Source organism: Topomyia yanbarensis, chromosome 1 (assembly GCF_030247195.1).
Source record: "Topomyia yanbarensis strain Yona2022 chromosome 1, ASM3024719v1, whole genome shotgun sequence".
Taxonomy (NCBI): domain Eukaryota; kingdom Metazoa; phylum Arthropoda; class Insecta; order Diptera; family Culicidae; genus Topomyia; species Topomyia yanbarensis.
Genome location: NC_080670.1, coordinates 124,643,212 through 124,665,929, shown reverse-complemented (window position 1 = coordinate 124,665,929; position 22,718 = coordinate 124,643,212). Strand labels below are relative to the sequence as shown.

The following is a 22,718-nucleotide window of genomic DNA, read 5'->3' as shown; positions in this document are numbered from 1 at the left end:
AACGTATGATGAACTTAAAATGAAATAAAAAATATTGAAATAATTTATAAAAACACAAAATTTTGTTTTAAACTTGTGTAAGTTTGAGTCGTAGTGGTGTGTGATTGTATTATGTGTGCGTATACAATCGTGTGTGTGTGATGCATGTGTGCAAATGTGGATGCGTGTGCGTGTTGTGTCAATTCTCTATCTGTGTGTTGGAAGTATGGTTTTCGGGAGCAGTATATGTACGATCGGAAAAGTCATATTTCACACTCCGACACAGATCTAAAAACCTTGTATGCTGTTGATTGATTGATTATTGGTCGTTGGTCGAAGAGTTTTTGATTAATGTTGAATTAATGAATTTACAAATTAGTTCAGACATTTTTCTTTATTTAACTAACTTAATATAAGTTTGGTTATTTGACGGAATACGCAATGACTTTTATATAATCGACATCATAATTGTTCTTCTAATATCATCGGCAGACATGTGACTTTCATCTTCCACTACAGGATCAACATGTTCGTCATTCTCAATGGGCTGCCAATCTTCACCATCTAGTGGCACATTAAATCGAAGCCTCAAATTATGTAATGCACAGCCAGGCATGGGAAAAATCATTTCACGAAACGATCAATTTGAAATCATCCACCAACATGCTCTTACTGTGAAACCCGATCTCGGCAACCCTTCTTGTGCAGAGTTACGCGTTCATGTGAAAGCGAGAAGCAAAACACAAAACTGAAAAAAGTGTCAGCGCCCGGCTATGATTCATTCTCCATCGCATACGTAGTGTTTTGAATGAAAGCAGAAAGGATCGCAAATGAATGCATTCTTTCATTCACAAAGATTCATTTCAAAACATTCACCGGATCGTTCTAATAAAAAAAACTTGTCGTTCTTGTTTATAGACCTATGAAATTTTCACTTGGTGATCTCTTATTGTTGAGAATGTAGTTTGCAATGTGCTGGTGAAAAAAATAACTTCTTAAAACGATTCCGTGCATATCACAATATCAATTTCAAGTGGATTGTAGTGCAATCTACTTCTCAACATTGATTATAGTGTACATTTGCACTATAAAGTTGACCTAACCCAACCAGAGAATACAATGTCACATTCATTTGTGATTTAAAAGTTGATTCACTTGTGAATGTTTACAGTACAATCTTCCGATTCAATCCGCGTATGAAGAACACGATCTTCTTCATTCAACATAGTACGTGTCATTCTTTTACCTGGCTCACATTTTCGGAAGTTCATCTCTACCTACGTTCAGATGTGTTCTTTTGGAGAGTTTTAGTCGGATCGTGAATGAACGACTGGCTGCTGTCAAAGCAATGAACGGATTCGCTAAGAATCATGCGAATGAATGATAATTCCCATCCCTGTGCACAGCACACATTTACAATCTTTGCAGCCTTTTCCGGTTTGTAATGTAACTGTCGAGCACCTAAGCTACATCGAAATACATTTTTCAATACTCCGATTGCTCGTTCGATAGTCATTCTTGCTTTTGAATGTATTTCATTGAATTTAGTCTGATTTTCCGAACTTGGAGTTCTTGTAGTAGATCGAAAAGGGGTGATCAGATAGGGCTTCAACGGATATCCGGCGTCGCCTGTAATCGAAATTTTATTGTGAATTAGTAATTATATATTATACATTAGCGCGTATTTCTACCTAACAGCCAGGTATTTTGTTCGCCGTTTTGGTACATCTCATGCAACATTGTATCCAGAGGACTACTGTTCCATATGAAGGAATCATGATTAGAACCAGGATGGTTTGCATCTACGTAGCGGATTCTCAGTTTATGATCACATACCTTTTCAAATAGGAGTGAACTTTTTATGATTGTTATTTAAAACTTACAAGAACTTACCAGCATAACATTCGAACTATGAAAGCCTTTTCTGTTGTAGTAAAGATGTTGAATGTTCGAGTTAGGCGTAACAATTTTCACATGAGTGCCGTCGACACACCCTATTACTCCTGGAAATCCAGTTTTTTCGTAGAATGCCATTTTAATTTCATTTCTTTCTGCTTCATCCGTGGGAAATTTTATTGCGGTATGACAAATTTCGGTTTCAAATATGTCAATTATAGAAGACAACGATCTTGATAGCGTGGGTTGTGCCATCCCTACGAACATATAGTTTCCCACTCCTTTTTGGTAGCTACCTTCAGCAAAGAACCGCAATGCGGCTGATAACTTGATGATTGCCCGAATAGAAATGTACAGTAACAAAACCATGATTTTCACTGTGACAGTACAGTAATTTTACAATAATTTACAGTAAGTTTTAGTGTTATGCTACAATACAAAAACAATAAACTTTAACGTTTTTACAGTAAATTTCAATGTAAAATAGACTTTTACAGTGAAAAAGGGGGGTGGTTATGTATCTTAACATTAAAAAAATTAATTTTTCTCCATACATTTTTTTCCCGAAAACAGTAAAATTTAATGTGAATGCACTGTATCAGTTTTTTGCTGAACAGTGAAATTTATTGTTACATGAAATTTTATTGTAAATCTACTGTGAGAACTTGGCATAGAACAATGTTGAAACAGTAATAACTATAATATTTTTTGATTTATGATTGTTTGTAGGGTAAATGCTATTGTAAAATTCTATCCGGGTGGTAACACCGAAGCAGATCCAACGGTGCCACCCAATTTGCTTTCAACAATATTTAGCAAGTAGCTAAACAGATCCTTAGAAATCCGGAAATGCTTAATAAAACTGGAATTAATTGGAAAACGAAGGAATGGATATCGACCCTATACGAAAGATTAATAGAGACTTACGCGTCGTGAGGCAAATCTAAAGGATTACTCTTATCTCGTATTTTTCGTCGTTCTAAGCGCACCACTGAACGTTCCAAAGAATCATCATCACTATCTTCATTCTCGTCATCACTGTACAAAAACTCGAAACAACTCATAATTCTGGATTGTATTACGGCAATAAGACCAATCTCGTAGGATATCAAAATTTCAAATTGTCCGATTTTTTCTAATTCAAGAGAAACATTTGAATATGTCCTAACTTCAAAACGTAAACATTGAGAGAATAGAAAATGAAATTCATTTTTATTCTTGTTTGTTTGACACAGCTCCATGCGTTAGCATAACTGAGCCGTGGGTCTTTTAAGATTTTTACAACGCGTGAAAATTAAAATTAACGTTCAACTGTCCATCAAGCCTTGTTGACGCAGCTTGCTGCTGCCTGTTGAGATCATCTTCCTTGGAACAAACATAAGGTGCGTTGTCTGCCGCAACTCGGGGGTCATTCGGTCCGTCTTCTCTGGCATTTTAGTTCACGTCCATGCCAGTTTAGTGGTTTCAAGTAGTTATTCAAAGCAAAAGATTCCGCTTGACTAATGTTTTTGAACATAATCAGTACCGCATGACGTAGATGGTGGAATTGAATAGCATTAATTTCTGCTACGTTGAGCTTCATGTTAATCTTCAACATTTACTCCACTTCATGAATCGATAGTCTTACTGGACATTTCGAGAAGTCAACAGTAACACAGCTTGTCTGCAACGGAGTATACACTGGCTTTGCATTGTCACTTATTGTTTGTTCACGTTTCATACACTAGATAGAAAGAATCAATTTTATCTTTCGTAAGTAGACAAAGCGGTGCGAGGGTAAATTTAATTACTTGCGCAGCTATAGCAGCGAAGCGAGCTCTAGTTTTCTATATATATATATATATATATATATATATATATATATATATATATATATATATATATATATATATATATATATATATATATATATATATATATATATATATATATATATATATATATATATATATATATATATATATATATATATATATATATATATATATATATATATATATATATATATATATATATATATATATATATATATATATATATATATATATATATATGTGTGTGTGTGTGTATAGGGGGACTCGGGGTAATTTGGACCTACTACAAATCGCCCTTCTAGGTGGATATATGTGAAAAAAGTTACCGGTTAAAAGTCATCCCGACTGTTCTTCATGGATTATCTCAAGATATTTCGTCATATTCTCCAATTTCACCAATATCAGCTTCCAAATTTTGTTGAATAGTTGAATAGCGTCGTCGGTCGCAGAGTTCGTTTCATTGTTTTGTATTGTTCATTGTGCCGGTGCGTTTAATTTGTCTGTTTGGTATGGGGGAATGCGGGAAGTGCAGAGGCAATCTATCCGTATCAGACAATGTTGCTTGCTCAATATGCCTTGATCGCTTCCATCAGCGGTGCTCTGGGCTGACAAAATCGATGGTCACTTGGGTTACCGATAATGAAAGTCTTTGCTTTAAATGTGCGAAATGTTTATCGGTCCAATCTTTTGGCGCGCTAGGTGGTGATTCGATCATCAGTGATTTGAGAAAAGAGATGGAACGACTTGCTTCCATTTCTGAATCTTTCGCTGCTGTACGAAATAACATCGATGCGCAGATAAACATCGCAATAGAGAACGGGATGGAAAAACTAATCAGATCTTTCAAAGAGACTCTAGAGAGTAAGGTGGCATGTTTGGAAAACAGTGTTACCAAAAAGTTGGAAGATTTGAAAAGTTGCTTGAATAGAAATGTTTATCACGAAAATGAATTAGCTATGATGAACAGAAAGCGGAATTTTACAGAGAGAAAGGTTCATTCTGAATCTGATGGTAATCCCAGTAGAAAACGAAAAGTAATAGCGAATAGAAACGATAAACCGATACTTATTGAACTTGATGATAAAAATGATGACGAGTTTTCGCTAATAATTCAGTAAAAACTTACGCGAATGTTTTGACGGGAGCTTCTGGGATCAAAAGCCAAACGAAACGTAAGGCTCGTCCGGTCATTGTTATTAAACCAATCGAATCTTCCCAATCGAATGAAGATACGCGAAAAGCATTAAAGGAAAAATTGAATCCAAAAGTACACAAAATTAGTAACTTTAGAAACGGTAAAGATGGCTCGATTATTGTGGAGTGTGCAGCTGGGGATAACATTAACTTGATGAAAGAAAACATTGTAAGCAATCTGGGTGAAAAGTATAATGCTGTTATACCGGCACCCGGTAAACCAAAGTTAAAAATTACAGGAATGAGTGATCGATATTCGCCGGATGACTTCATTGACTTATTGAAAAGTCAGAATGAGGGCATTCCGATTCAAGAGGTTAAAGTAGTTGCCAATTTCCAAAATCCACGCTTCAAATATAACAAATACAATATTATAATTGAAGTTGACAAAGACACTTATAGCGGCCTGATGTCAGCCCGTACGGTGAACATTGGTTGGGATAGGTGTTCTGTTTTAGAGGCCTTTAACGTGCTGCGCTGCTTCAACTGTGGAGAATTTGGTCATAAGAGTACGGGATGCGTAAACAAAGAAACATGCTCCAGATGTAATGGAGCACATAGAACATCTGAATGCTTGTCAACTGATTTTAAATGCGTAAATTGTGTTAAAAAGAATAGTGAACGTAAACTGAATTTGGACGTAAACCATGCGGCATTTAGTAAGCAGTGTTCAGTATATCGGAGACTGCTGGAATTTAAAAAAAGTAACGTTTTGTCAAGTGAATAGCAACTACCAAACGGGAGGCTGTCTGAAATATTGTATTTAAATATAGCCGGGTTGTCTACAAACTTTGTTGCAATGCGACATCTTGTAGAAAACAAACGTCCATTGTTGGTTTTTCTATCAGAAACACATATAGTGGATGCAGATGCATTTGATCAGTATAGTATTCCGGGTTATAAAGTTGTTTTTTGCCTATCGCATTCCAGACACACTGGTGGAGTTGCTATTTACGCCAAAGAATCGATTAAATTCAACGTTCGGTTAAACGAAGCAGTTGATAATAATTGGTTCTTGGGTATATCAGTTGAAAGAGGCATGCAGATGGGAAACTTTGCAGTAGTATACCATTCTCCTAGTTCAAGCGATCGACGGTTTTTAGAAATTTTAGAAAACTGGTGGGAGAATTTCGTTGATTTAAGCAAAGTTAATGTAATTTCGGGCGATTTTAATATTGATTGGCTCAACGATCAAAATTCGAATCAATTGAAGCAGTTGGCTGAGTTTTTCAATTTCAAGCAAACGGTTAGTGAGTGTACAAGGATTTCCAGACACAGCAGAACATTGATAGATCACGTGTATTCCAATTTTGATGAGGTTCATTCGTATGTAGAGGCCAATTGTAAAATTTCAGACCATGAGACGATTTCAATTTTGCTGGAGAATGAGCCTAACCGTGAGGAGGATAAAGTTAAAATTAAGTGCTGGAAAAGATATTCGAAACAAGCCATGTCTCAACTTGTTTCGAGAAGCCTGGATTTTACGGAATTAAATGGAAATTTGGATAACAAGGCAGCTATTCTAACTAACGCGTTAAAAGAGTGTACAAATAGTTTAGTTTCTCAAAAATATGTTAACTTAAATAACTCGAACAGCTGGTACTCTTTAGATCTTTTGCGCCTGAAACGTAAAAGGGATAAAAAGTACAAGAAATTTTGCAGAACTAATAATGAACATCTTTGGAATGGGTATACACACGCGCGAAACATGTATTCACGAGCTTTGAAAAAGACCAAATGTGAGTATATTCAAAGGAAGATCGATCAACATCAAAACAACAGCAAAGAGTTATGGAAAATTCTAAAGAATTTAATTAAACCTAAATCTAGTTCCTCGCAGTCCATAACTTTCAACGGGGTAAAAGAGCAATCTGAACAAACAATAGCTGAAAAATTGAACAATTATTTCGTTAACAGCGTGCAACTGATCAATCAAAGTATTGAGCTGGTCGGTGAACCTGTGGAAATAACACAGCCGATTAATGTTAACTGTAGATTTGATGGATTTCACCCAATCACTTTTGAACAGTTGAAGGATATTTGTTTTTCTTTGGGAAAATCGGCTGGTATCGATAATGTCAACGCAAAAGTGATACAGGATTGCTTTCATGTCATCGGACACGATCTGCTGGACCTTGTAAATGAATCGCTACAAACTGGGCACGTGCCGAAAGTTTGGAAGGAATCACTAGTGATTCCTATTCCCAAAGTTACTGGGACGGATAAAGCCGAAGAGTACCGCCCTATTAACATGTTGCACACATTAGAGAAAATTTTAGAACTTGCTATTAAGGGCCAGCTGATGAAATATTTGAATAGTAATGATTTGCTAATTCCGGAGCAATCGGGATACCGAGAGGGACACTCTTGCGAAACCGCTTTGAATCTAGTGTTAGCAAAATGGAAAGAAAAAATCGAGATTAAGGAGACTATCTTTGCTGTATTTTTGGATCTAAAACGCGCTTTTGAAACAATTTCGAGACCTTTACTTTTGCAAACTTTAGAACGATTTGGTATCGGAGGGATAGCACATAAATGGTTTGAAAACTATTTATGTGATAGAACTCAGAAAACTAGTTTTAACGATTTTGTATCTAGTCCTCTCGGCAATCCTCTTGGGGTGCCGCAAGGTAGTGTTTTGGGTCCTATTTTGTTTATTATGTATATAAATGACATGAGGCGGGTTTTGCGATTTTGTGATTTAAATTTGTTTGCTGACGACACTGTTCTGTTCATCGCAGCTAAAGATATAAATGAAGCCGTGGCACATTTGAACGAAGACTTACATTCTCTAGCGCATTGGTTAAAGTTCAAACAATTAAAGTTAAATGTTGCTAAAACTAAATATATGATTATCTCTTCGGCTAATACTAGGACCGACGTTAACGTGGAAATAAATGGTGAGACTATTGATCGCGTTAGTGAATTAAGATATCTTGGAATAATCATTGATGACAAGTTAACCTTTAAGTCTCACATCGACAATGTCATCAAAAAGATTTCTAAAAAGTATGGTATATTGTGTCGTCTGAAAAATGATTTAACAATTAGTAGTAAAATTTTATTATATAAATCTATTGTTTCACCACATATTGACTTCTGCCCATCCATTTTGTTTCTTGCCAATCAAACACAAATATTGAGGTTACAGCGACTGCAAAATAGAATCATGCGATTAATTTTAAAATGTAACAGGTACACTTCCTCTTATTTCATGTTGGACGCATTACAATGGCTCTCTGTGAAGCAAAGGATTTATTATTTGACAATGGTGTTCATTTTTAAAATTATGAATGGAATGCTGCCTCGATATTTGTGTGATCGAATTGAAAGAGGAAGTGATGTGCATAGGTACAACACTAGAAACGCGTCTGATGCAAGAACACCGAATTTTTTATTCAGTAGATCACAGAACTCTTTGTTGTACAAAGGAATAAGTTTTTTCAATTCGATGCCAAGACAAATTAAACGTGCAGTAACATTGATGCAGTTCAAAACATTATGTATTTCACACGTAAAATCTGTTTTGTAGTCAGATTTTTATGATTTACATTTATTTGAAAAATATGTAAAATCATGAAGATTGTTTTTTTTATTCCTTTTTAGGCGTACTAAGTTATTATGTTCTCTATGATGATGATGGATTTTGTTATTTGTTTCTTAACTTAAAAAAAATATAATGAGATGTCTACAAAAGTCTGAGCCACGCGCGCGTAAATCAGATAGAGACCATCCTGAAATTGACGTAGCGACCAGAACAAATAGCTTATCGGGTTGAATATAAGCTTTTGGACATTTGTAGTAATCGGGGTCTGGAGTAGATGATGGAGCTGTTTGGGCTTTGCTCGACAATATGGCTAATTTTGGCATCGCTGCGATGGTGGTAATACCGGAGTTAGTTCGTTGGGAGTGGCCTTGATGATTCTTTCTTATATGACAAGACTTCGGGTTCACTTCCCGATCAATCTAGGATATTCCCAGTTGGGAGTTTCTCTTGACTGCCTTGGGTTAGTGGTAGATTAGTTTGAGGTCTGACGTTGATGATATAAATCGGCTAGGCTCTGCACTGCCACCATACTCGATACTTTCCATCTTTGTATGTGGTAGTAGCGATATCTTGGTCAGGCGGGAGGAGTCTTGCTTGTTATTGTCGAAAATTTCGGATATTGGGTTCAATTCCCGATTCCATCAAGCATCTTCCCGGGATGGAAATTTGCTTGATGGACTCTGGTTGTTTGCGAAATATTTGAAGCCTATCTGGTTGCGGTCTTTTGAAGGAAAATCTATGTCTGAACTGTTAACCAGTCCGTATTTGTTTTGTTCACTGGTTTAGTCATGTGTAAAAATATCAATTATCTATTAGATAAATCGTCCAGCTCACACCTTTGTAGGGGTATGAGGTGGGACCATCATCATCATCATGAATAGTGTAGCAAGAACAGCGTGTGTGTTAATCCGATGTATTGCTCAGTGATCTCATTCTCACGACTGGGGTTTTACTGGTTCGATATTGTCACCATGGTTCTTGATCATCAAGAATACGTCAGACCAAGGAGCTTTTATTCTCAGGTGATACGATCCTCGAAATCGCCGATCAGCCATGTTGGTTCTAGAAACGACAGCTAACAACATTGTTTACTACATCCCCATGCATGTTTGCTTGGATTTTAGTATGTAAAGTTGTTCGCCGTCATTTTTCTACTCTGCAGCTTCCTGCACGCTTACCTCACTCCTCACCTAGTTACTGCCAATGACGAATCACCTTATAACTCTAAGCACTTTGCGTCAGACAACCACAATTCACCCCTCGATACCAATTTGCTCTTACCAAGCCCTAACGCGAGTGGTGTCGTGAAAATTCCAAGTGTATATGATCCAAGACTACATATCTTGGATCCGTCCTCCAGACTAGTCTGCATCCCGTACATAACTAGACTCACTGTACTCTATTCACCCATACGCGGAATGAAAAACCATCCTATTAAACTGAAACTATCTTAATTAATGTTCATCCTCAATCAAATAGCTTTGTGCCTCTCTCAAGTGAAAACTAAGATTATCCAGACTGACTGAATATTCGATGTAATTCGTTCCTACTATATTTAGCAATTTTTTTATTTCATTATATTAATTAATATCAAACTACAAAAAAATGGAAAGTGTTATAGTAAAGAATGGTAGCTAACACCCTTATCATAACAAAGAATTTCTAGATTTAAGTTAAAGATCACTCATAAAATCGATGCCATTTGAAATCGTCTAAAACCATGTCGGTAATCGCTAAGCATACAGATAACACAGTAACTTTACGAATTCTATACCACATTACAGATGAAATAATAGTTCTATTAATCAACCGAGCCCTTCTACCAATTCTTAGCAAAAACGCCAATTTAGTGACCATTAAGCACATGTTGCGTATTTTGCGTCTGTTGGTTCCCGTAGTACAGGAACAACCTATTTTAATCCCTACGACAATCGCGTCATTATCTATATACACGATCATAATCTATCTCATGAATTAACTCATATTCAAACTCGGATTAATATGAGGTTCATCTAATGAAAGTATTTTTGATCCAAGTAATTCTAAAAACTTTGATATCATATGGTTTTACCAGAATCGCAAACACAATGTAAGAACAACGGCATTATAAATTTATCAATTCTAAGCTCAGGGCATAATGTTAGCACTGATATGGTGTTTAATCAGGGAATATCTGTAGTAGGAACTGTTTTGAATCCTCTGTTGCAAGGTTACGTAGGACAGGATCGATTTTTTAATCATCGACAAGATACGACAGGGGTTGTAAACGTAGTCCGGTTTGCCGTGGCATCCGCAGCTCTTCGTTAAAAGAGAAATAAATATCGGTTTGCCTATCACCAAATAACTGCTACCTACCAGTGAGCTGACTGCGAAATCAATGCTACCATAGGGCAAATTTTTGTCTTCTGTATTGCTTATATGTACCTAGTTTTTTCAACCTACAACTTGAGAGGCATGCTTCCTGTTTTTTTGAGTTTTTCCCAAAAACATGATAAATGATAGTGTATAATGCTGGACCAAGTTTCTATATTTTCAAGAAAAAAAAATAAAATGTGTCGAAAAAATTATATAACATTGCTATCATTGTCAACTAGATCCAAGATCCGTTCGATCGTTTAGATCAGTAGCCAAGTAAAATTTAACAGTTGATGATTGATTACACTGGAGCATCGAAAATGTGTGAAGTGGTGACTTTATGACTTTGCCACTGACGTATCGTCAGACTTAATTTAATAATTTGCAGCTCCTCGAACAGCGCCTCTTCGTTAGACGCCTGAATAGTACATGGTTACAATATTCCACACCGGACGACGCTCTATTAGAATTTTCCCAAACTAGTCGAGTTCCATCGCACACAAATCGCACAAAGAATTTTCTAATCAACGATGTATAGTTTTAATTGGAATAGTCCATCTGCCGTCAGAACAAGTTCTTCGCACTTTCTAGATTCCACAAAACAAAGCTGTGTTCGGAAAAGCTTTAAAGAAACTTTTTCCATGCAACAACCAGCTCAAACAACCTACTGTTTGTAAAATCAATTTAGATGTGGGCCTGGAATGTTTAAAATAGACAGCCAATCTTATATAATGATCGAATGTTGTCAAATAAATTTACCTCATTGGTACCACTCTAGTCTGTTTCGTTCTAAATCCAAAATAAAGCGCTTCCATCAACCGTAATACCGTTTTTTGCCCTGGCAATCGATAAAATAAAATCAAATTTAACTTACGTTAGAGAAAATGCAAATATTTTTCTTAGAAAAAAAGAAAAACACACTTCTGACAGTTCGCAAAATGAACACCAAGTCACTTGTGATTCATTTTGTCACTCACCCTGAAATGAACCTCTCACGTCACCCGACTCGACTCGTAGAATAGGGTGACAAGAGTCACGTGACAGTGAAGTGAGTTTTGGCGTCTCACCTCACTCGCCGCGCAGAATAGGGCCGCGGATCTAATTCCGAACCGGCCGGTGTACACACTTATGTGCGACTACCACAAATATATCTACCGGAATTTGATGGTAGTTTCGAAAAATGGTTGCCTTTTCATGACACATTTCGAGCCTTGATCGATTCTTCACCGGAACTCAGTGGTATTCAAAAATTCCACTATCTGCGGGCGTCTCTTAGGGGTGATGCGTTAAAGTTAGTCGATTCGTACCCAATGAGCGAGGCGAATTACAGGGTTTCTTGGAATGGTTTGGTTTCACGGTTCTCTAATGGATATCTTCTCAAGAAGCGGCATTTGAATGCGATGTTCGAGTTCCCGAAAATTCGGAAAGAGTCAGCAGCGGGGATTCATGACGTCATCGACTGTTTCGAACGTAACACCAAAATCTTGGATCAATTGGGTGAGAAGACTAGTGGCTGGGGAGCAATGCTTACTCATCTATTGGTATCTAAGCTCGACGACGTCACACAAAAACATTGGGAGGAAAGCGTTTCTAATGAGGTCGAACCTTTGTTTACAATACTGGTGGATTTTCTCAAAAAACAAACACGAGATTTAGATGCAGTTTCGGTGGACCAATGGATGACTACGTCAAGCAGTCAAGCTGCATCAACTGGGTTCAAATCTCGTCCTGCAAAGATTTCGGTCAACTCGGCGACCGGAAACAAAGGTCCTAGCTGCGCATCCTGTGGTGATCAGCATTCTATCGCTCAATGTACGGCATTCAGCAAACTTCCGGTGGACCAACGGCTACAGCTAACAAATTCGAAGCGTCTTTGCAGCAATTGTTTGGGGCGAAATCATATGGCGAGAGACTGTCCTTCCAAATTTCGGTGCAGAACTTGCTCTAAAAAGCACCATTCTCTTCTTCATCCTGGATTTCCTGGTTCTGGTACTGCTCCCACCTCCAATGCCTCTTCTTCAGCCACACAAAGCATACAAGCTACAGCTCCATCAACCCCTGGTGGTGCATCGAACTCCGGTGGTACAGTAACAAGTTCGGTTGCATCAATTTCCTCCAATATGGCTATGGAGCTTTCTGGAACACATGTATTTTTGTTAACGGCGGTGTTGAAAATAAAGGACATCTGGGGTAGAACGCATCTCGCTAGGGCATTGTTGGATTCCGGTTCTCAAGCGAATCTGATGTCGGAGAATTTGTCTCATCTACTCAAACTACCTAGACGAAATAAAAGAGTAGAAATCAACGGTATTGGGTGCTCAAAGAAAAGTATAGCTCACGAAGTTTCTGCTGTTGTTTCGTCACGGGTTTTGGAGTTTTCTTTGTCAATGGACTTTCTGGTTTTGAGGCAGGTAACAAGCGACCAGCCGTCAACTTCTTTACCATTGGCAGATTGGAAACCACCAAACGGCATGGAGCTAGCCGATCCGGAATTCTTCGTGTCTGGTCCGATCGATTTGGTGCTTGGGTCTCAATTCTTCTATGATTTTCATCTACTCGATGGTGGCCGGATACAAATTTGCAAACTCGGATCTCCGTTGCCGACATTCGTCAACACGGTATTTGGTTGGGTAGCTGCGGGCGAGTCGGAGTGGTCTACAACAAAAGCTACTGTTAGTTGTCACGTAGCGATAGCTGAACCGCTGGATAAGATCATCGAGAAGTTCTGGGCAATTGAGGAGATGTCAGAGAAGCCACTTCGGTCACGAGAAGGACTGCAAACAACACTTTCAAAGCACGTTCACCCGTGACGAATCGGGACGCTATCTAGTACAGTACCCAAAACGGAATGGGTTCCACGACAAAATCGGCGATTCGAAGGGTGCGGCCTTAGGACGATTTCGGCAGCTAGAAAGGCGTTTGGAAAGGGATTCAGATTTACGTGACCATTACAACGAATTCCTACAAGAATACCTTGCAATGGGGCATATGCAACTGGTCGGAGAAATTGAGGATATACTGGATGAAGGGCGCACTACTTACTATTTGCCCCATCATCCTCGGCCCTATTCTGCGCGGCGAGTGAGGTGAGACGCCAAAACTCACTTCACTGTCACATGACTTTTGTCACCCTATTCTACGAGTCGAGTCGGGTGACGTGAGTGGTTCATTTCATGGTGAGTGACACAGTGAACCTCAAGTGACTCGGCGTTCATTTTGCGAAATGTCAAACGTTCGCCATGTTTTGAATTCTCGATTTTGTTTTACTCTTGCATTGCAACAACTATTTTGTGCAATTGTAATATTATATTATATTATACTGAAGGGAGATTAATTTGTCACATGTAAGTATATTTCAAGTGTGTCAAGACTGTTGCTTTCGTGTTTTAATTCTCTCACAGTATTAAAGAAATCCTATCGCTATTTTCAGGAACTTGCCTGTTCGACAATGGGAGGTGCAGAATCGGCACACAATCGTGACAATCATCAATCCAAACGGCCTTGGAGTGGAAGTACGGTAAACACATTCAAATATATCGCCAGAAATTATAAAAAAAATTAAAACCCGCCTTACCGTGTAGTGATTGTTTTGTGTCAGGTCGGCAGTATTTTGGCGACGAGTGCCGAAACGAAACGGTCAATTGCGTATCATCACGGACCTCAAGGATAATCAAAACAAGTGGAACAAGCTGAGCAATTTGATTTGGTGTATGCACCGGAAAATTGGCTGTATGTGATTCTCTCAGAAACAAGGCACGCAAGACAGAATAAATCAGAGTGCATAAGATACATCCCCATGTTCCGCCACCAAATTGCCAGAAATCGTTTTTCTAATGTGAAATTTGCGTTTATTTCTTTTCGAGTTGCTGTGCAACTGTTGGATACTGTAAAGATGCGCAATTATATCAGCAAATGAATTACGGACACTTCTCCATAGCTCTGGGATTCAGGAGGGATCACATGTAGATTCATATATTGTCGGATCATTAGGATTAAGACAGGAAGCAGCTATTGATATGCATATTTGGTGTTACCTTGTAGAGAATCGAGAATGCTTACCGCAATATGTTGCAGATAAACTTGTCCTTAATGGTGAGCAACCAATAACTACTATCGACGGACGATATTTCATGGTGGAAAATGTTCTCTTGCAGACCATACTCTTTGTTTAATGAGATTATCTGCTGCAGTCACGATGCGAAAATTGGTTAGTGTTAGGTATTTTGGGATATCGGGATAGAGAAGGCAGCCACGATTACATTTAAATGTTTTATTGTTTGAATGTCGACCGTATTAAAAATACTGAACGGATTAAAAATCACGGGGAAAATACGTTTTTGCTTCTGAACTTCTTTTTTTTATAACTGAAGAAGAGTGTTGCCAGAAAACTAAATTTACATATACAACATTTCCTCCCTCCTTTCAAAATGAACCATCTACGGTGAATACTTGCGAGGAGGATGACGGATTCGTGTCGAACGGCGAACGATGATCGAAGGAGGATCTCGAGGAACGGGGCTGTCCACTGGGCTTGCAGATGGAGTGTAGAACTCTGGTGATCCTTGGTCAGTAGGAGCACTTCTAAAGTTGATTGGAGTTGAAGGTGCATTATGAAGCGTGCTGTCGTTGCCGTAAAAATGAACGTGCCTTGATGCAGCTTGTTGGCTTGATTCTTCTACGTCCGATGCTTCAATCGCCTGATGATCTTGAGGGCCGAATCTCGAACGAATTTGGTCGATGTGGCGCTTGAATCGTTTACCAGAATATTCGATTTCATAGTGTAAATCTCCCAGTCGAACGGCGATCACACCAGGAATCCATTTTTCCATACGAAGGTTACCGGAGAGGAAATACACGTTCTGACCCGAACTGAATTCACGGAAAGATGGCTTAAAGTTGATTTCTTGCTTCATCGATACTTTCTGGCGAACGTCTTCGGGCTTTAGCAGGTCTAGGTGTGTCCTAATGTTCCGTCCCATAAACAGCTTGGATGGCGATTCTCCAGTGGTAGCATGAGGAGCTATGCGATATCTCTGCAGAAAGTTGTTCAAGTTGGACTGCAACGTCGATGCAGTAGTTCCCATTGCCTTCAGAGCGTCTTTTGTTGTCTGCACGTAACGTTCTGCTTGGCCATTCGTTGCAGGGTGATAGGGGGCCGAGAGTTTGTGGAACTTGACGCCGCTATTCTGCAAAAACTCCTTAAATTCCGCAGAGGTAAATTGCGGCCCATTATCTGACACAATGGTAACAGGTGCTCCATAACGAGAAAATAACTCATCAATAATGCCAATCGTTGCTGCTGTTGTCATTGAATTTGTGACTTTCACCTCTAACCACTTACTGTACGCGTCAACTATAATCAGCAACATTGAACCTGCCACTGGACCAGCATAGTCTATGTGTATCCTTTCCCACGGGCCATTGGGGTACTGCCAGTGGTGTTCACTAAACTTGGAGGGAGCATGTGCCTGACGAGCACACTCTGCACAAGATTTCGCTGTCTTCTCAATGTCTGTGTCGATTCCCGGCCAGTAAACAAACGAACGAGCTATTCCTTTCATTTTCACAATTCCGAGGTGTGACACATGAAGATCATTTAACACGGACTGACGAAGAACGGGTGGTATCACTACACGGTGCTCAAACAGTAAACATGTAGCAGAAAGAGTATATTTGACTTCTGGTGCTTTATAGTCGAATCGTGTCAAATCGGCTCCAGCTTCCAACAGTTGTACGATTTTACCAAGAATAGGATCTTTGCGCGTCTCACGTCCGATATGTTCAGCACGGACAGGTAGTTGTGCGATTTGATGTAAAACAAACACTTCAAACCCGTCACCTTCACTCTCTCCTCCCCACGCGAACGGAAAGTTTGTTTACGTCGATGTTCCGTGGAGTGCGAGCAATTCGAGAGCAGTAATCTGCATTAACGTTTTCCTTCGTCGATTTGTACACAACATCAAAGTTGAAGTGCGACAAATAATCGGCATAGTTAGCCATTCTGCTGATACAGAGAATTGGTAGCGATTTGGTTGGATGCAATATTTGAGTCAACGGTTTGTGATCGGTGATCAAAGTAAATCGGCGAGCATAAAGGTAGTTGAAAAATGTCTTGACTGCCCATACGATGGCGAGAGCTTCTTTGTCAATCTGCGGATAACGTTGTTCGGTAGCAGACATAGAGCAGCTGGCGTACGCTATTGGGCGCTCTCGACCGTTTTCTAGACGATGCGAGAGAACAGCTCCCAACCCAAATTTACTCGCGTCCGTGGCTAATATCAAAGGAAGGTTCGGATCATACGGCATCAGTACCTGCGGTGAAATGAGAGCTAATTTGATTTCTTCGTATGCATACGCTCTCTCGGCATTCCACTCGAAAGATTCCTCCTGCAACATGTCACGCAGGCAACGAGACCGCATTGAGAGAGAGGGAATAAAAGCATTGTAGTATGTGGCTTTCCCCAAAAATAATCTAAGCTCTTCTGGATTCGATGGGCGAGGTGCGTCTCGTATGGCTTCTATGTGTTGGTCGGATTTGTGTAAACCGTCTGCATCGATCTTGTGACCCAGGCATTCGAGAACCGGGTGGCGAAAACACATTTCGAACGGTTCAATCGTAAACCGTGATTCTTTAGCCTATCGAAAACTGCTGAAAGGACAATTAGTAGATTTTCGAAACTGTCTGCAAAGACTATAATATCGTCGAAGAAGTTAACCACATTAGGTAAACCTTTTAGCACTGTTTCCATACGACGTTGCCAAATCGCAGGGATGTTTGCGGCTCCATATACTGCTCTTGTCGGTCGAATCAACCCGTGTGTTGGTATATTGAGCGTGAGAACATGTCGAAATTCTGCATCTATTTGGAGGTGTGAGTAAGCATCTGTCATATCCAGGTGACAGAACAGACTGGCTCCTTTCATTTGATTGAAGATGGATTCGATCTTGGGGATCGGGTGTTCGTCAATAATCATCCTGGGGTTTACAGTAGGCTTGTAATTACCGGTGATACGAAGATTTCCATTCTTCTTCACCACAATGTGGGTGGTGGACGCCCATTCCGAGTAGTCGACTCGCTCGTAGAAACCTGCCGCAAGTTTCTTGTCAATTTCCTGCGCGTACTTACTCTTCAATGCTAATGGTACGTCTCGAGCTTTTGCAAACACCGGGGTTGTACCTGGTTTGAGATGCACCGATGCTGGGGGTCCCTTAAGCATTCCCGCCGTGTCACCGAAAACGTCATCATAGTTGGCCAACAACTGTGACAATGCCTGTTGCTGATCCATTGAGATCTTGGAAGATGTAGACGTCAGCGAGTGTACCGTATTGCTTTGGGTGAAAAGCTCGTTCAAATTCACTTCGGTCGCAAATTGAGAGATCCACTCCCTACCGAAAAGTGTATCGTAATCTTCGGCAACAACGTACAAGTTGAGCTTACGTGTGGTGGAACCAATAGAAACATTCACTGGAAGACGACCTAAACACCGAATACGATGCCCGGTGTAACTGGAAAATTGACGGTCAGATTTTAACAGTGTGAAAATCGGTTTGATAACACGGAGTTTTTTTCACTGATTATACCACAAGGAGCACCGGTGTCTACTTCCATGTCCATGCTGTGTCCGTCAATGGTGACATGGATAACTTGCTTCCCACATGTGTTGATGGAGTGAATTTTACTCAATGGCTGGATCATGTCGACTGGAGAAGCTAGTATCGCATCCGAATGGATCTGGGCGGTGGATCGATCCTGCGGATTCTGTGTGCTGGATCTGCACACTTTGGAAATGTAACCTTTTCGCTCACAATTGAAGCATTTTGCATCACGAAATTTGCACTGACTTCTATTATGATTGCCACCACATCCACCGCAAACCCTCTGCTCGGATGACTGTTGGTCACTCCATTGTTGTTTTTGATTGTTCTGTGTGTGTGAGGGAAGGTTTGTTTTGCGCGTCCTCGGCCTTTCATAACCTAACTTATTAGTCGCCTCAGCTAACAACGATGGTCTTGCCGTTCGAACTTCTTTGGCTGTATTGCGGGTGGCTTCCAAAGTGTGTGCGACCTCGAATGCTACTTTGAACGTTGCCGGTTTCTTGGCAATAATTTCGTCACACATGTCACGCGATTCAAGCCCGTGCAAAAGCTGCTCAATCAGCATCCTGTCGAGAAAATCTCCGTACTCACAGTTTGCGGCACCCTGCCGGAGTCGTAGAGCAAAACTGGATACAGGTTCGCCATTTTGTTGCACGATTTCGCGGAACTTGATGCTTTCTACGTACTTATCTCTTGCTTGGTCAAAGTGGCCAACTAACGTCGTACGAAGTTCATCGTACGTTAGGTCTTCTGGATCACGGGGACTCACCAAGAACTTTATGGCATTATTTAGCTCCGTACCCATATGCACTAGAGCATAATGTGCGTATTGCGAAGCCGGGATGTTGCTCAATTGCAATGCCCACTCGAATCGTTTGAAATAATCCGAAACGGAGGTGTTTTCCGAAGAACGATATTCGGAGATTGAGAACGATGGTGGCTTGGCTTGATGTGCTGTAGCAGCCCTAACGGCATCCGAATGTCCCACAGCTACTGTTTCAATGGAGGATCGTAGGGCATTGGCTAACATCTGCGCGAGAGATGCCATTAGCTCTTCGTTAGCCATCTTGATTTTTTTTCGCGAAACCGAAACGAACGCGTCACTCTCGACCGGAAAACTTATGCCTCTAAATCCCACTTCTGACACCAAAATGTTAGGTATTTTGGGATATCGGGATAGAGAAGGCAGCCACGATTACATTTAAATGTTTTATTGTTTGAATGTCGACCGTATTAAAAATACTGAACGGATTAAAAATCACGGGGAAAATACGTTTTTGCTTCTGAACTTCTTTTTTTTATAACTGAAGAAGAGTGTTGCCAGAAAACTAAATTTACATATACAACAGTTAGATGATGAAACCCGATGTTAGCTTTACTAGTGGTGGTGACACTGTACTTTCGTGCATATGTTGTGACGATGGACCAATAGGGGCTCCTGCTAAGTTACTATTCATTTGTGAATAAAATACAAATCTTTTTAAAAGCAATGATTTTTTTAGTTTGTGTGACACAGTTTTACGATAAAAATCCAAAGCACCATTTATTTTTGTCTATTGTGGAGCTGGCGGTTTCCAGCAGAAGGGCTTTGAATGTCTGTTCGCGTTTTCGCTGATGAGATGAGATCTTTCTACGAAGGAGTTAATGTGCGGTTTACTAGATAGTCATGAATTTGTTCTGATTACAAACTATTGCTGATCCAGGCAATTTAATTACTTGGTTAAATTAGATTCTCGTACATACGTCCCTTGCTGCACATTTTATTTTTCATGTAAAAGAAAATCTATGCAATTGTAGCCTTGTATGTTTCCATGGATCAGAAAACGTTAATGATTTTTACCATAGATGATTGAATTCAAGATTTTATGCACTGATCTTGTCTTACGCAGGTTGATTGCTTTCCTGAGCTCTGCAACTCACAAATTTTTCTAAACTTTGTCATAAACATCGTGAACTATCATATCGCAAACATTTTTACTTGGGTTAAGGCTTGCGATTACAGACAGTATATACTTCGCAAACAATCCTTAATGGACATGCTGGAATGTATCGTAGCGTTTTTTTTATCGAAACATCAACTGAGCAGCACAGAAAATATAAAACAGGGCTCTGCACCAATAATATCCGGATTACGACATGGACCATTAGAATTGAGCTTTCTAGGAAATAGGTAATATAAAAACCTGTTTTAATCCACCTAGTGGTGCAATTGTGCCTTTCTCATTTATGCAAGCTATTTTTCCTTATCTGTTTTTTCCTCTTTTTTATTAATGACTTAGAGTGAGTAAATCTTTTGTCCTTTTCTATATTGTAACGATATTTAATTAGTAAGGGACTGAAAGGTGCGAAATATTTTTCAATATTTCGAACCATAGTACTGAAGGAAGAGCGAGGAGTTGAAGGAAGAAAGTTTAGAAAAGCGTGGAATAAGGTCATATGAGTAAGCTTGGAGTTTCCTGATTCCTACACCATAAGTCATTAAGTGACTTTACGCTTATCCGGACATGCCGCAAACTCAGGTCATTCGCGTTCGCACCCCTGTGTTGCAGAAGACAAAAGGTTAAATCACCAGGAAACTTTAAGCTTGCACATATGACCCTATTCAACGCTTTACTAAACTTTCTTCCTTCAACTTCTTGCTCTTCCTTGAGTACTATAGCTCTTAATATTGACAAATATTTCACACCTTCCTGTCCCTTGCTAATTAGCTGAGATTGTTCAATATAATTGTGAAAATGTCTATTACATTCTTATTATACGTAGCACGTATCCCACGAAAGTTGACACCAAATCACTTCAAACAAAAAAGTATGATATTTAATTGACTTCCTCAGCCTGAGTTCAATGTTATATTCATGTGATCAGATTTTGAAATATTGGGGGAATGGGTTTGGAAACGGAGGGGGTTTAGTGGTTTGAGAATGAAGGGTGCGTCAGAAACCCTTTATATTTTTCGGTATACGGGGTGGATGGAGGGAATGCAGGTATGAGGGTGGTCCAGGGGGAGAGGGTGATGAAGGGAAAAGGTGTAAGGGGAAGGGGAGGGGGGACGGAACTACATCCAACTACATATTATATCTTCCATTTTAGAGTTGGTTTGAGAAAATCGGCTCAATCATCACCTAAGAATCGATGTGACTTCCATTGTGGAATATGCGCGGAATCCGGAACTTCCGGGATTGTCGATAGTGGACAATATATTTAAAGATTCTTAGATTGGAAGTCAGTGATCTAGACCTGCGAGTCGAAGTAATTTGTTGACCATTTCAATAGATTTTTAGCCTATTAGGTATTACGATTGCAACGGTTTATATAAGAAATTCCAGTGTAACCTTACTAACCAACCTGTAACTCCGGAACCGAGAGTCAGAACCGAATGAAATTCAGCAGCAGTCAATGGAATTACTGTATCTTTCATTTGAAATCAAGTAGAGAATTCGCTGGAAAATAGGTATGACATTAGTTTAGGAACTTGGTTACTTCTCCGGGGGCATCAATATGACACTCGGCCCTCCGGGCCTCGGTTGAAATGTCGATTTTTTCAGTGATTGCATAGCCTTTCTTTATATGTGAAAGGCAAAAAGATAGGAAAGACCCAAGTCTCAATTTATTGCAACAATGACAAAAAAGCGAATTCAGAAGAAGAAAATAAAAACATATATTACATATGAACGACCGAAAATAAAAGTTGCAAGGAGAGAACATGCTTCGCAAAACCCGTTTCAAGCATATTTGAAATATATAGAAGTCAATGTTTGTATGTATATGATTTATGGACTCCCAAACTTTCGTTGAAAGTCGCAGCAACGCGCGATTGGTATTAGCTAGTTGAACATAAATAACGGAAATAAACTTCAAGCATAAAATCGGACAGAAATCCTTCAGTATAAGCACAGACATAAGTATCGCTTAAAAAGTTTTAACCCGTAAAACTCGGCAAAGAGAACCTTCAGTATACAAATCGGTTAAAAATAAATAAATCGCTCCTAGATGAATCCCTAAAGTCAGCTAACAAAAACTACTTTGTAAGAATTGGAATTTTTTCTTTCATTTTAACCTTAGGGTCATTCGCCTCTTTTCGGATTAGAGAAATCTCTCTTGAAAAAATCTCTAGCCCTATGTGCGGAGTTAGGACTCGAACTTAGGTGAGCTGCGTACAAGGCAACTGATTTACCAACTACGCTATGCCCGTCCCTATCGGATATATTTTTTCCGGTTTTTTACTGAAGATTGTTTATTTATTTATATTTATTTACGCGAAGATACAAAATCCGTTGTTTCATGCATTTCTAAGACATTTGCAATAGAAAATAAATTTAAATCAGCATTCTCAAACC

General features: G+C 39.4%; 3 protein-coding genes and 2 long non-coding RNA genes across 5 annotated transcripts; 1 reads left to right on the top strand and 4 right to left on the bottom strand.

Annotated features, from left to right (window-relative positions):
* Positions 1-413: 413 nt before the first annotated feature.
* LOC131685043 (putative nuclease HARBI1) lies at positions 414-3,020 on the bottom strand. The gene is made up of 4 exons (XM_058968467.1): positions 2,803-3,020; positions 1,873-2,737; positions 1,671-1,815; positions 414-1,608 (listed from the first exon to the last, which is right to left on the bottom strand). Exons 2-4 carry the CDS (start codon positions 2,242-2,244, stop codon positions 1,253-1,255), a joined length of 873 nt encoding a protein of 290 aa, XP_058824450.1. The 5' UTR covers positions 2,245-2,737; positions 2,803-3,020; the 3' UTR covers positions 414-1,252.
* Positions 3,021-10,936: 7,916 nt separating this feature from the next.
* LOC131685232 (uncharacterized) lies at positions 10,937-11,750 on the bottom strand. Its single transcript, XR_009304764.1, has 2 exons — positions 11,545-11,750; positions 10,937-11,481 (listed from the first exon to the last, which is right to left on the bottom strand). It is a non-coding gene; the product is annotated as an uncharacterized LOC131685232 (long non-coding RNA).
* Positions 11,751-14,019: 2,269 nt separating this feature from the next.
* On the top strand, positions 14,020-14,823 carry LOC131685284 (uncharacterized). Its single transcript, XR_009304775.1, has 3 exons — positions 14,020-14,129; positions 14,216-14,302; positions 14,367-14,823. It is a non-coding gene; the product is annotated as an uncharacterized LOC131685284 (long non-coding RNA).
* A 398-nt stretch (positions 14,824-15,221) lies between these two features.
* On the bottom strand, positions 15,222-16,346 carry LOC131675890 (uncharacterized protein K02A2.6-like). The gene has a single exon (XM_058955024.1). It carries the CDS (start codon positions 16,344-16,346, stop codon positions 15,222-15,224), a length of 1,125 nt encoding a protein of 374 aa, XP_058811007.1.
* Positions 16,347-17,303: 957 nt separating this feature from the next.
* On the bottom strand, positions 17,304-19,447 carry LOC131675889 (uncharacterized protein K02A2.6-like). Its single transcript, XM_058955023.1, has 2 exons — positions 18,342-19,447; positions 17,304-18,291 (listed from the first exon to the last, which is right to left on the bottom strand). The coding sequence occupies exons 1-2, from the start codon at positions 19,445-19,447 to the stop codon at positions 17,304-17,306; spliced, it is 2,094 nt and encodes a 697-aa protein (XP_058811006.1).
* Between the last annotated feature and the right edge of the window lie 3,271 nt (positions 19,448-22,718).